The sequence below is a fragment of the Zingiber officinale genome, chromosome 10B, assembly GCF_018446385.1.
Source record: "Zingiber officinale cultivar Zhangliang chromosome 10B, Zo_v1.1, whole genome shotgun sequence".
Classification (NCBI taxonomy): Eukaryota; Viridiplantae; Streptophyta; class Magnoliopsida; order Zingiberales; family Zingiberaceae; genus Zingiber; species Zingiber officinale.
In genome coordinates this window covers 46,289,828-46,305,168 of record NC_056005.1, presented here as the reverse complement: position 1 = coordinate 46,305,168, position 15,341 = coordinate 46,289,828, and the positions used below count along the sequence as shown (strand labels likewise).

Genomic DNA, 15,341 nt, shown 5'->3' with positions numbered 1-15,341 from the left:
GTCTTAGCAGGTCGTAGAAGCCAGGTAGGAAGCCCAAGTGGGTCGAGAGGATCCGACACTTGGCAAAGAAGCTCGATAAGTCTGGAGGACCGTAAATCGAAGGAAAGTCCTGGTGTGCCGATCTGATGCTAAGCGGTAAAGTCCAAATAGATCTGGAGGACCAAAGTTTGACAGGTAGGTTGAGGTAAGCAACTGGAGGGAGCGATAGTGAGATCGAGTTCCAGAAAGGAACATACCCTAGGTCGCTGATCCAACTGAAGAAATCGGGAAGGTTTCCAAATTGAGATCAAGACAGTGTTACTATCTATTACTACTCATACATCTTATTACTGTCCTCACATTTGTTTTGCAGGAAATTGTCTAACTCTGTTTTGTAGGGAGCGACTTAATCGGTCGATCTAATGACCAAACAAGGCTAACTCAGACCAAAAACTAGTTCAGACCAAAGCAAAGCAGAGCAGAGCCCGATCGAAGCCTGATCGGTCGACCGAACTAGAGGATTGGTCGACCGAACCTTGATGATGTGGTACAGATCAGATCGATCAGAAGTAAAGATGGAAGCTTGGCTGATCTGTCAACCGAACAATCATCACATTAAAGACTCATTAATGAAGAATCTCGACGAACGGAGAATGTTCACCGTTCGGTCGACCGAACAAGGTGATCAATCGACCAAACCATTAAATATCATTAATGCCCAAGATCATATCTCAACGAAGGAAGGGAGTGGGTTCAGTCGATCGAACGGTAACGATTCTTATAAAAGTGGAGCTCTAGGTCCGAGGCTGAGTAATTTGTTTCCTGTTGATCCGTGTATAAAACTGTTGTTCGTGCTACTACTACATCTTCATAGGCAAGCTACTACTCCAAGAAGTGACGACAAGCTGCACCGTTATTCTTCTGTCGGTATAATTTTTATTAATTTATATTGTACTTATTTTCTAGTAAGATAGTAGGTTGTTACTATCTTACATCTTCCATTGTACGTATTGCTTCTTTCTGAAAGTTTTGGAAAGAAAGATTTTAGTGAATTGCCCAACGGTACAATCAAGGATCGCGGATCTTGGAGTAAGAGTCGACCTAAGCTTCGAACTAAGTAACCGAAATGTGTACTTCATTTTCCACTGCACTGGTCTTGTTTTTTACTTCACGAAAAGAACCTATACAGGAAAGATTGGAAGAGAGGTCAAATCATTTTGAGTCCGGAAAGATCTAGAGTTAGGATTTAAGGTGGATGGGATTATGATCCAATTTTGATATTAGTTAGTTCTATATCTTTCAAGATCATATCACTTCAGCTCATACTTGTCTTAAGTAACCCCCACAAGTTGACACAGTTGGTACTTGTATGAGCGGTTGCTCCAATAGGTCTTGAGGTCAATTCGCAACGGGTAAAAAATGCCTGATTGGGTGTCTGGCTTCTCTCATGTAAAGGATCGTTATGCTAGGACAAAATGTCCTCATGCAAAGGATCAGATCAGAGGCCGACTTAAGATGGGTCAAGATTTACAATAGTGATCTATAATAGATATCTGTTTATGAAATCTCGAGTAATAAATACATTGGTGATAGCAGTGTTCCAGTTAAAAAATATCAAAAATTGAGAAATTTTATTATATAATAGACTTGTATAGGGCTTTATTTTATCTTTAACAAATTTTCTTAATTGTTAAATCTTCAAATTTTCTTAGTGTTTATTTGTAATAAGATCAAAAAAAACTTGGTAAGCAACAATAAAACAAGATAAAATTTATATAAGTATAGATATTAATATAGTAGGAGAGAGAGTTCAATGGCGTAAAATGATCTATATAGCCGACCCCACCCAGTGGCATAAAGCTTGATCGTTGTATGAGTTCTCCTAATATTGGATTTCGTTTTAGATTTATAGTAAACTGTGATTTGTATTGCTATGAATTTTATTTGAATTTTCTACATAGGCATCCTTCTGCAGTAGGCAAAGTGTTCCATAAATTTAATTCTAGAAAGCAAAGTTCATGAGATCAAGCTGAAGTATGCTTCTAAAGGTGGAACTTTACCAAGTTGATAAAACTATTGATACTTATTTTGTACAAAATACCAACTTCGTCAAGGTATTTTGTACAAAATCCACCTTCATCAAAGCGACAACTTGCTTCCAAATACCTTATAATAAAAAGTATGCTCATACTCTACCCATCCATGAACATATTTGCCCGAGTGATGTTGATTTATGGACTAAGATACTGGTTTGGGAACTTTGTATAGGACTGCATGATTTGATTAGTATTGAAAAATATTGAGCATTCCAAACTTGTATACTTTAGAGAATAATACAATTCCAAATGATACTTGTTCTCCCACATGCATTATGTTAAGCATGGTATATGAAAGGGTTCATATCAATGAGGTTAGAGGAAAGCATAATTGTTACAAGTAAGAATCACCTTGATCTACTACCTGGAATTATGATGAATCCTGGTTATTCAGCACTATTTCAACCAAATGAATGATTCCTGGCATGCCACAAACTTTTTGCGGTGGGATGCAAGAGTAGCCATCCAGAAGTTTTGAGCATTTCAATCCCCACTTCACCATCAAAAATTCGATCAAGTGATGACCACTGTCAAACAAGTAAAGAGCATTAGTAACGCAAAAATTTAGCTGTTGATCAACACCAGTTGGAGAAGCAATTTTACCTTCTATCTTGGTATGTTGTTATAAACACTGATTCAGGACAACTGTGCAGAAGAAAGGCCACAGTAGCAAAGAGATCATCAAAATCTACATAACACATTGCAATCTGTATTTAAATAATCTTGAGCAAAAATTTAAAAAAATATTTTTGAGTGGTCAAATATATAATACCAGATGAATCATAGAGCACATCAGCTCCAAGCATTATCTGAGGGTGAAGATTAAACACGGACTCATCCCATTCTCCCCAGGTGAGGCCAATAATCTAATAGACATGTGAAAAATAATGGATAGAAAAACAAGGAGCTAATTGTGCATGCAAGGATGAAGATTAAGAGATCACACTTTACTTCACAGTTGAGTTTATTGAGATCGCAGATCCTTTTCATATTCTCTAGCACCTGGAAGAGCAAACTGTCATAACTATAAAGACAATGTGACACACATGACAACTAACTGGTTACAGAAAAACAATAAGAATAGTCTTGATATATTAACACAAAGAACAACAACAACAACAACTAAGCCTTTTCCCACTAGGTGGGGTCGGCTGTATGAATCCTTTTACGTCATTGAGCTCTATCTCCTATTATATCATCATCTATATTTAAATAAATTTTATCTCGTTTTATTATTGCTAACCAAGTCTTTTTTGGTCTTCCTCTTCCTCGTTTTATATGCATGTTTATCATACTTTCACATCGCCTAACTGGAGCATTTATTGGTCGTCTAAGTATATGTCCGTACCATCTTAAACGTGTCTCTCTGAGTTTTTCCTCAATAGATGCAACTCCTACTTTCTCTCTAATGCTCTCATTTCTTATTTTGTCCATCCTCGTATGTCCACACATCCACCTTAACATCCTCATCTCTGCAACTCTCATCTTCTGCTCATGTGCTCGAGTCATAGCTCAACATTCACTCCATATAACATAGCAGGTCTAATCAGGTTCTATAGAACTTACCTTTAAGTTTAAGAGGTACTTTACGGTCACATACATTCGACGCTCCCCTCCATTTCACTCATCCTGCTTGTATTCTATGAAGACATCTCTCTCAATCCTCCATCATTTTAAAACGATCCTAAATATTTAAATCTCTCTGTTCAAGCAACTCGTCCTCTCCTATCTTAATAATTGTTTCATTACTTCTAATATTGTTAAACTTAAATTCCATATATTCTGCCTTAATCTACTAAGCTTAAACCTTTCCCTTCTAGTGTTTCCCTCCAAAATTCTAGCTTAGCATTTACTCCTTCACGTGTCTCATCTACCAAATAATATCATCTCGAAACAACATGCACTGCAGATCGTGGTCTTGAATAATGTGTGAGTTAAATCCAATTAATGTAAAAGATAGGACTTAGAGCCGATCCTTGATGTAACCCTATCTTTATTGAAATGTCATGTTTTACCTGAAGTCTTTACTCTCGTCGTTACATCCTCATACATATCCTTAATTAGTTCAATATATGTTACGCTAACACCTCTCTTTTCTAAAATTCTCTATATAATTTCTCTTGGGACTCTATCATACGCCTTTTCTAAGTCAATGAATATCATGTGTAGATCTTGTTTTTGCTCCCGATATTTTTCAATTAATTGCCTAAGAAGATGTATAGCTTCTATCATCAACCTTCCGCATGAACCCAAATTGATTTTCAGTCACTATGGTCTCCTTCTTTAATCTTTTTCTATTACTTTTTCCCAAAGTTTCATAGTATGACTCATTAGTTTAATACCCTATAGTTTGCACAATTTTATACGTCTCCCTTATTCTTATATAAGGGAACTAGAGTATTATCAGACATTTTTTTTTTATTTTCAATATCATGTTAAATAATTTTGGAAGTCATTCAATGCCTTGCTTCTCTAGACACTTTCATACCTCTATCGGAATATCATCTAGTCTAATAGTTTTTCCATTGTGTATCTTATTTAAAGCTTGTTCTACTTCTGAAGTTTGAATTCTACAATAAAAATATAAATTTCTATATTCATTTGACCTACTTAAATTATCTAAGTTAAGTTGGTCACCTGAACCTTCATTAAAAAGTTGATAAAAATACTTCTTCCACCGCTCTTTTATTTCTCTATCGTTTACTAGTACCCTATTATATTCATCTTTAATACTTTTTATTTCAATAAGATCTCTTGTCTTCCTTTCTCTCACTTTAGCTATTCTATGATGTCTCTTTTCCTTTCTTTTGTATCTAATTTTTGATATAATCGTTCAAAAGTTTCACTTTGCTTCATTCACTACTTTCTTAGCCTTTTTCCCGGCTATTGTATATTTTTTAAATTTTCCTCATTCTTACAAATATATAATTCCTTATAAGCGTTCGTTTTTCCTTCACTTTCTCTTGTACTTTCTCATTCCACCACCAAGATTCTTTACTTAGCGGTGCATGCCCCTTTGACTCACCGAGGACACTCTTAGCTACTATTTTCAACTTTGATACCATCTTATCCTATGTTGTATTAGAGTCATCGTATATTTCACCTAATGCTTGTACTTCTACTTTCTCTTTAAATATATGTTGCTTCCCATCCTTTAACTTCCACCACTTAATTCTAGGAATTGTATATATTTTCTTTCTATTTGATCCGGCGGTAAGAACAGGGGACCCCCGTTCTGGGGAGTCAACGCCACGTGGAAGTCAAAGGGCCAGGCGGCCGACCGGAGATGGGTGGGTCGAACGCCCTACCGACCGACGGTCTAATCGATCGTGGCGCCCAACAGAAGCCGGGCCCGGCGCTACGGCACAGATCGTGGCCGAGCGGAGGACACGCTTGGTCGAAGACACGAGGTAGCATATAATCTCCACAAAGCACATTATCGAGAATCTCCCAGTAGACCACTATATGATCCCACGGACGTAAAGGCGAGGGACAGACGCCGCAAGGGAAAAGGACAAGGACATCTTTTCCGACGGGCATGTTCTAGTTTAGCGTACTCCAATCTTACGACAAGGGGTTCCACTGTCCCATCAAGACATGCTTGGACTGTAGCAGTAGGAGGTATGGGCTAAGGACATGTATCTGGGGTATGGGCTAAGGACACGTGTACACCTCGTATATGTGCACTCGCTTCTCCACCGCCTATAAAGGCCTCATCCTTCACCGAGGTACGCGTTCTCACGATTTTGAGCCACTCTTTGCCGAGCCACTTAACTCGAGACGGAGGGTCGTCGCGGAACCCTTCCCGCCCGACTTTCGCAGGTTCACGGAGGTCCGCGCGACGCCGAGATCTACGCCAGCGGCTGGAGAGCGCCACGTGCCCAGCGTCCGTTGATTCAGCTTTCGGACAGGATCAATTTGGCGCCGTCTATGGGAACGCTCCTGCATCCGATCGGAAGCAATGGACAAAGCTGGACAACCGCACACGGTGACGCTCTCCGCGAAGAAGCCCGACGCTCTAATCAAGGCAAGAGCAGCTAAGCTCGTGAAGCAACAGAGAGCGAATGCACAAGCCGAGCGGCTGAGCAACAAACGACATCAGCATCAGGGGGCCGAGCGGAAGCACCGACTGCCACAACTCCATTTCATCGAGCCCTATTCCGCACTCCTCCTGAAGCCGCAGCCACTAATCGTGATCGAGGATCATCTTCAGATGAAGTGCCCAGACGGGATAGCAAAAAAGGGAAAGCCCCCCGAGCGGACGCCTCCCCCGAGACAATGATCCAACCGGCATTCAAGGGGGAGCACCGCCGAGCGGATGAAGATGGATTGGGACTTAGATCAACCATGAAGCGCAAATTATCTCCAACCTTTCCGGGGCAGGGTGAAAGGTGCACCAATATAATGTGTGCTGTATATTTTCCGTGTGGCTGTATATTTGAAATGCAGGAAGCAAAATGTTAAACGCAATTGGCATTATCTACCGAGTGGCCTATCTCCATGATGTATAAGATCTGAAGCACCGACTCAATGTCGAAGACCCCGGGCCGATCGGCCGGACGTAAAAATTATCCGAGCCAAGTCATCGAAGACGAAGACCCTCGCCGCTCGGTAGGGCGTATGACATCAGTGTTAAAATTAGCCTTAAAGGCTGTCGAGCTCCGACGTAAAAAATCGAGAGTCGAGCCGGCGACTATAAACCATCCGAGCGGAAGACCGTCGAGCTCCGACGTTAAAAATCGAGAGACGAGCCAGCATCTATAAACCCTCCGAGCGGAAGACTGTCGAGCTCCGAGGTTAAAAATTGAGAGATGAGCTGGCGTCTATAAACCCTCCGAGCGGAACACCGTCGAGCTCCGACGTTAAAAATCAAGAGACGAGCCGGCGTCTATAAACCCTCCGAGCGGGGAACGCGAGCTCCGACGTTAAAATCGAGAGACGAGCTGCGTCTATAAACCCTCCGAGCGAAGACCGTCGAGCTCCGACGTTAAAAATCGAGAGACGAGCATAAACCCTCCGAGCGAAGACCGCCGAGAGCCCGACGTTAAAAATCGAGAGACGAGCGGCGCTATAAACCCTCCGGCGGAAGACCGCCGAGCTCCGACGTTAAAATTGAGAGGCGAGCCGGCTATAAACCCTCCGAGCGGAAGACCGCCGAGCTCCGACGTTAAAAATCGAGAGAGGAGCCGGCGTATAACCCTCCGAGCGGAAGACCGCCGAGCTCCGACGTTAAAATTGAGAGGCGAGCGCGCCTATAAACCCTCCGGGAAGACCGCCGAGCTCGGACGTTAAAATCGAGAGGCGAGTGCCTATAAACCCTCCGAAGCGGAAGTCGGCGTTAAAAATCGAGAGACGAGCCGACGTCTATAAACCCTCCGAGCGGAAGACCGTCGAGCTCCAACGTTAAAAATCGAGAGACGAGCCGCCAAGCTTAAGGAACAGAGACAAAAGTCACAAGCCGAGCGGGCAGAGCAGCAAGCAACATCAGCATCAGGCGGCCGAGCGGAAGCACCTCAGGCCACCGTTGCATTCCATCGGGCCCTATTCCGCACTCCGGAAGCCGCAGCAACTAATCGGGATCGGGGATCTTCTTCGGATGAAATGCCAAGACGAGATAACAAAAAAGGAAAAGCCCCCCGAGCGGACGCATCGCCCGAGCGGATCAACCGCCAATTTTCAGAAGCTATTCTACGAGGCCCTCTGCCCAAGCACTATATGCCCAGCGTCCGTTGATTAAAGGTACTTCATCGGCATCTAGCGAGCGATCTCTGCTATCAAAGCGGAATATTACATATTTAGCCGAGCGGTAGGATCACGCCAAATACTTCGTAAAAAGCCGTTTCGGATGCTAGAGGTGTGATAATAGACTCGCAGTCCAGTCGACTAATCGCTTCCTTCGACTAGACTTGAAGGGGAGGCAAGTGATCCGGCGGTAAGAACAGGGGACCCCCGTTCTGGGGAGTCAACGCCACGTAGAAGTCAAAGGGCCAGGCGGTTGACCGGAGATGGGTGGGTCGAACGCCCGGCCGGCTGACCGGTGTCTAACTGATCGCAAAAGACGCCCCAGCAGGAAGCTGGGCCCCGGCGCTCATGGTACAGGATCGTAGGGCCAAGCGGAGGACACGCTCGGCTGAAGACATGAGTTAGCATACTGCTAACAGTCTCCACAAAGCACATTATCGAGAATCTCCCAAGTATACCACTATATGTGTCCGGCCGGACATAAGGCAGAGGCCGGCCGGCCGGACGCCCGGCCGGAAGCAAGGGGAAAAGGACAAGGGACATCTTTTTCTGAGAGCGGGCATGTTCTAGTTTAGGCCATACTCCAAATCTTACGACAGCCGGTTCCGCTGTCCCATCGAAGACATGCTTGGACTGTAGCAGTAGGGGTCAGGTAAGCTCACTGACTGACCCTTACTGGGGTATGGGCTGAGGACACGTGTACACCTCGGTATGTGTGCACTCGTTTCTCCATTGCCCTATATAAAGGTCCTCATCCTTCGCCGGAGGTACGCGTTCTACGATTTTTGGAGCCACTCTCTTGTGTCGAGCTTTGCCTGACTTGAGCGTCGGAGGGTCGTCGCCGGGAACCCCTTCCCGGCCCGACTTCTTTGCAGGTTCGCCGGAGGTCCGTGCGGACGACCAGAGATTTACGCCAGCGACTGGAGAGCGTCACGTGCCCAGCGTCCGTTGATTCAGCTTTCGGACAGGATCACTATTGATACTATGTTTGAGGCGATCCAACACTACTACCCTATGTTGGGTAGTTAAGCTTTCTCCAAGGATGACTTTGCAATCTTTACAAATCTTTCTATCCTTCTTCCTAACCATAAGAAAGTCAATTTGCGATTTATTATTCCCATTTTTGAATGTGACTAAGTGTTCTTCTCTTTTCTTAAAAAACGTATTAGCTAATATAAGGTCATATGCTATCGCAAAATCTAATATAGTTTTCCCTTCCTCATTCCTCGTTCCAAACCCATAACTCCCATGTACTCTCTCATATTCCTCATTTTTCACTCCGACATGCCCATTTAGATCACCTCCTATTAAAATCCTTTCATTTGGTGGAATATTTTGTAATATTTCATCTAAGTCCTCCCAAAACCTTAATTTGGTAGCTTCATCTAATCCTACTTGTGGTGCATATACGCTATTTATGTTCATAGTTTCTTTCGCCACTATTATCTTAAGGGTTATAATTCTATCCCCTTTTCTAACTACTCCTACAACTTCATCCTTTAACAAACTATCTACAATAATACCCACTCCATTTCTTGCTTTACTCTTTCCAGTGTACCATAACTTAAAACCCGAGTTCTCTATCATCTTTGCCTTCTCACCTGTCCATTTTGTCTCTTGTACACATAAAATATTAATTTTTCTCCTAATCATCATATCTACTACCTCCATTGATTTACCAGTGAGAGTTCCTATGTTCCATGTTCCAAATCTTAGATTATTAGTTTTCCTATCATATTTGTTCTTATCTAACCTATGGTGTGAAAACTCTTGCCTATTTAACACTACACCCAAGTTCTCATGGAGATGTAGCGGTCCTTGCTGAGACGTTACAGTCGGACCCTGTAATGCGAACTCTTGCATATTTATCACTACACCCGAGTTCTGGAGATGTAGCGGTCCTTGCCGAGACGTTATAGTTGGACCCTGCAACGCGTTCCTTCCGGGGAAGGACATAGCATTAGCACAGTAGTTTAATGGATTCATTCATGAAATATTTGTCATAGTTTGACGCTGGCTGGCAACCTAACGCAACCCTCCTCCTTTATCCGAGCTTGGCACCGGCCATGACTGGTCATCATGGGCGGAGTTATATTAACACAAAGAAATGAATGAAAATCTAAAATTAAATGGGTGATCAATTTTCTATAAAGCTGACACCATACTCTTGTAGTAATGGAAAGGGAATGCGAAGCAACAAGTAGAAAAAGAAGAATGAGTGGAATTTATCTTCCATTTTTCCCAAGAGGATGTCTATCACATATTCACATGTACCCTTCTCCATTTATTACATCAATCATCATTTACATAGAATCATTCTGTTCCTTAAGTAGGAGAAATACTACCTTACATAGAGTTCCATGGCAGATAAAAATCATATGACTCCAACTAGTTGGGACTCACTTGTCATACAAACCAAGGTGGAAGAAATTTGCAAATAAGTTTAAATGTGTTCAAATGACATATAATTAAGTTGATAATGTCATTATTTCATAACAATCAGGAAATATTTAAGATCCTATAAAAAGCATTATTGAGCACTTCAAACTGCCTTAATTGAAGCGCCTATGAAGTTCTTATATAAGTATGATGCAACAACTGCAGCATTATATCTACAAACATCAAATCAGTTTAAGGAAACAAAAGATATGATGATGCCTAAAACCACATTAAGCTTATGCCCCACTCTTTTGAAGTAAACTGAAATATGTCTAAGCTAGCTTAGATCAAGTGAAATTCTATTAACAAAAAAAATGTGGAACCGCCACATCAACGGCCCAAAAGAAAAAAAAAAATTAATTAATTATAAGATGTGGACAAAGAAGAAGAACAAGGAGAGAATAAGATACGACGATAGGTTGCTTGTCCAGATCCAGCAGCTACAACTTCCTGTTCGTTGGAAGTAACTTCAATTAGAAAGGGTATATGGAGTATCTTACAATGGAAGATTTTAAGTTGACAACCTCTCAAAATATTTTGGGCACAAACTGTGAGTTGCAAGACGTTTTCAGCAAGTAAAAGTAGGCACTTGGTAGAGGTTATGGGCTTCAATCCTCATTCTAAACTATATAAGATAACTGAAACTTTCCAGAAATATATCTGTTGATCACTCTTGGAAATGGTTGCCAAATCATCAAGGATGTTGCAGATTGTACTTCTTGCTATATAGGTAATTAAGAGTATTTTACGTGAACATAAATATTAGGGACAATTCCATATATTGAGAGACTAACTCTAGTAAAGTGGTCAAATCCTCAATTTCCTTCCTTGGCTAGTAGTAAATAGGTCTAAGTAGCTGTTTACATTTTTTGATTAAAATATCAAAAAGCAATAAATGTAAATCTAACCTCTGCATGCTTGGAATTATCTGTTAAGGTGACTTTTGCTCCTACTTTGGCAGCTACCAGACCAGGCAATGAAGTTCCGGCACCTAACTTTAAGAGTGTGAGTTAAATGTCAATTACCATTTTATGACATTCAGTTCAACTAAAATGTAATCAGTAAGTTTCAATGTGAGATGATTATGAAAGGTAAACAGAAAATGTTGTTGGAATAGAAGCTACGTTCCTATCAAAAGTACATCAGTAAAAATATCAAGTTACTATTATAAGTTGCTATCATAAAATGTTGCATATAGAAACTAAGTTCCTCTAAGAGATGCTTGAAATACCGAAAAAGATTAATTCATAGAACACATGGCACGATAGCTTACACAAAGTACAAAAGAATTTGAGACATTTTGATCATAAAAAAGATTTCTCAGCACAGTCAATATATCTGCATGTGTATCGATCTACAAACTCAAGCAAAGAGAGGAAAACCAAACTTTAGATCAAAAGATTCAAATGTAAGTATGAAATGCCACTATAAGAAATATTCAAATGAAAAAACATGAATGTCCAAGAACCAAATATTATTCTAAAACTAGTAGGATAGAATTAAGGATAGCCTGAAGAGAAAGAAAAACTAAATCATCATAACAAATAAAAAAAAACTTATTCCAATTTCAATCAAAGACTAGAATATTATTCTGAAATAACTTGGATAATGTTAAAGAGGGTTAGAAAGAAAAAAAGGAAAACTAAACCATCATCAAAGAAAAACAAACATGCTCCAATTTCAATGCATTTTTAAACCCAAATTACAGTTGCTAGAAGTAGTGAAAGCAACTCCAAATGTGAAAAATAAATATGCAGAGTCTAGTAAATTCCAGACATCGTGTAAATTTAAGTTGCTAACTTGTTAGCAATCACAAATATCAGAAACCAGATTGAGTTGTTTTTCAATTCAAGAGAAAGTAATTGTTCATTTTCAAGAACTTTCAATCCAAATGGACCCTTGAGGTACCATGGTTTCGAGTGTCGCTCTATATAAATTGACCAACTATATTAGCATAGATAAATGTCATTATGTCATCCGTGCCCACACAATTTTGATGGTACCGGCTGACACAAGTTTTGTTTTGATTGATATCCTCCAGAACTGACCTACACAAAAACATTCTCTTCTCATGATTTATACTTTCATTTTATTTGCCAACCACAATAAAGAATGAAACACTATAAAAAGAGAGGGGAGGGGGCTAGGGGAAGAACCATCCAAAGCATTAGGCAACATTAAATGGAACTAATGCTAAAGTCAAAGAAACAAAGATGCATACATATGTTACACCTGTCATTTCAGTTCTAGTTGTACTAGTTCAAATTCAATTGTGTGGTTATCCAAAATATATTTATAACCATAGGAAGAAAGTAATTTCAACATCCTACAAGCATTATTTAATTTGCCTTAACAAATTATAGGGTTGATCTCACTGCAATACTACAACATGAGCCAATGCTCCCATCTGATGCACAGCATGTATAAGCATCAAGTATGAAGTCATTAGTCATGATAAAATTTTAAGAACTAGTTTCAAAATTTAATTCAACTAGCTTTTTGATTGCTTGAAAATTTATGTTGGACACAAATAAGCTAAGCGGAAGAAGATTATAAGATTGAAATTCATGAGTTTATCTCAACACAAGTTTGTGTGTGGCAAAGCATGTTAGGTGCCAACACGATAGAGTACAAAATTTGTATTGTTGTTCTAGCAACGGAATGAAACTCTGACACAAAAGCAAAAGTATACTTTAAACCTTGATTAGCACTAATGCACATCTAAATGTTGAATCCTGAAATTTTAATTAAAAGGTTATCATAGATAGAGAGATTTGATAAGGGTTTATAGGTTGGATTTGAGGTTAAACTAAATTTTAACAAAGCTGCTTTGTTGCATTTAGTGGCTGTTTTGGATATCTTTGGGCTTGATTGTAGAGGAGTGTTGATCTCTCATTAAGGAGCCTCTTCTCTCAAAATCTAAGTAAATTTCTACCTTTTCCCTGTTCTGTAGATTATTGGTCTAAGGAGTACTTTTGAGTCTTCCCCTTCAAGCTAAGTTATATAGATTTTAGTTGGATCAAGCAACTTCAATCCATTTAGGGCAGTAAGTATTGAAGATTTCAATGACATCTTCAAGTTGTAGGCACCTAGATTGCTCTTACTTTAAGTATTCTATCCTCCTGATGTTTAAAGGATGGCCTAGGAATCAGGTTTTAATGCTATTATTGGCTATTTCTTGTAGATTTTCAGTTTAAAAGGGTAAAAGGGGGGATTCTAGGGCTAGTAATGCCATTTAGAGGTTTTTCATCAAAGACAGAAGTTCCTAGCTTGAATTATTTATCAATAAACTGTCGTGCATGAATAATCATTTTATAGATATTTCAACTCTATAAATTGAGTATGTTGCATTTAAAATGGAGATAAAAATGATTACGGGAGAACTAAAACATTAATTTATTTTATTTATAGAGAACTCATGTTTAGAAGGGAGCCTTGGCGCAACAGTAAAGTTACTGCAGTTTGACCTAGACGTCATAGGTCTAGTCGCGAAAAGAATCTCTTGCAATTCAGGATAACACTGCATACAATACACCCAATGTGGTGTGTCCCTTCCTTGGGATCCCGCATTGGAGGGAGCTTCGTGCATCAAGCTTCCCTTTTGAAAGGGAACTCATGTTTTAGACCTATCACATGATTAACTTTTGCAAATCAGCCAGCCTCAGCGTCTCAACATAGTTCTGCATATCAGCCTCCTCTCCACTCAATTCCCTGCTTCCATACCTAATCAGCCTTTACATGGCCGTCAATTTGTTTTAGTCAAACTAGGAAAGATATCTAGACCTGCTAGAATGCAAGTCTGTAGTAGTACCTATTGTAGGATCTAGTCATAAGAATAATACACAAAGGAATTTGGCCGAGCTGCATCCTAGTTCAGTCAAACTGCTCTTGGATGTCGTTGATTCGCCCAAACTATGGAAAGTCCAATTGAACTACCTGATAACTGCAGGAAATTTGACCAAACTGTTAATGAACCCTAGTAGCTCTGAAAGTGAATTTCACAAGGACCAAATTCAAGCTCATAGTCAGAGTATGCTAGTTCCAGTAGAAACTCCCTCTATACAATAGCTTTGGCTCTATTATAGGCCCCTAAATGGGCATCCTTCCTATCAATGGTGATAGTGGCATAAAGGGCCAAATGAAAGCAAGGTACTTGTAAGTCTCTGGTTAGTCCAGGTTGGTGTTTCCTGGTCTGAACATCCTGCCACCTACCACTGATCACTCAATTATATGCGGGTATTGACTCATATAACATTTAACATGACACTAAACCCTAAAACCCTTCAACTTCCGAACGCATCTTTGGGAAGATGTTAGTTTGTTTAAGACCTAAACAACTTAAAACATGACATACACTGATATATACTCAAACAAACAAGCTCTCCGTAAGCACATAGCTATTGAGGAAAAAGAACTGATACAAACGGGCAAGAATACCTCAAGAACAGAAACGCCAGAGAATCGCGACCTCTGTTGCCATACATACTCAGAAAGAACTATGCTGCACGGCCAAACGAACATCCCGTAGTCCTCACGTATGTTCTGCGCATTCACCCAACAAGAGAGGAAAAGGTAAAGCAATTTTGCTAGCAGAGAGGAAAACTTCTCTATTGATTACCTCGATGATGTCGATAAAAAAGGTGTGATTGTCAGCGGAAGAATCGCCTCCGAAGTATTGACGAGAGATGGTGGTCATTGAGTGATGGGTGCTCGTGCTGGGAGAAGACGACTGGGTTTCCAACTCGAATGCGGCCTCCACGTCCTCCACCTCCTCAGAATCATCAACCTCCCCCTCAGTACCATCGTTGTTCTGGCTGCCGCCGCTACCCATCAAATGAAGACGTTCGAAAGAGGTTGGAAGCACGAAGTTTGGCTTTATTAATTTATTTGGAAAGGGCTATCCAAATTACATAGGTAAATTTTTATTTATTTATTTATTTTTATTATATTTGTATTTAGTTTTCATTTATGACGATAGAAAATTACTTAAATATGATATTTTTTTTACTTGAAAAGACTTTACGGAATTGCATTATTGAAATTACAAAATGTATGTAATAGATACGATGAAAATCTCAAAATTTA

At 40.2% G+C, this 15,341-nt stretch overlaps 1 protein-coding gene across 4 annotated transcripts in view; it reads right to left on the bottom strand.

Moving 5' to 3' along the window:
• LOC122028707 (methyltransferase-like protein 23) overlaps positions 1–15,096 on the bottom strand; it is a 28,615-nt gene extending 13,519 nt beyond the window's left edge. For all 4 annotated transcript variants that reach the window (XR_006124922.1, XR_006124921.1, XM_042587564.1 and 1 more), the window contains exons 1-7: positions 14,875–15,096; positions 14,694–14,798; positions 11,165–11,251; positions 3,027–3,077; positions 2,848–2,941; positions 2,679–2,763; positions 2,440–2,602 (exon numbers count right to left, since the gene is read on the bottom strand). Coding sequence is in view for 2 of the 4 variants with exons in the window: in XM_042587564.1 (XP_042443498.1) it covers positions 2,446–2,602; positions 2,679–2,763; positions 2,848–2,941; positions 3,027–3,077; positions 11,165–11,251; positions 14,694–14,798; positions 14,875–15,087 (792 nt within the window). In the remaining 2 variants the exon portion in view is untranslated. The remainder of the gene's footprint in view (positions 1–2,439; positions 2,603–2,678; positions 2,764–2,847; positions 2,942–3,026; positions 3,078–11,164; positions 11,252–14,693; positions 14,799–14,874) is intronic.
• Between the last annotated feature and the right edge of the window lie 245 nt (positions 15,097–15,341).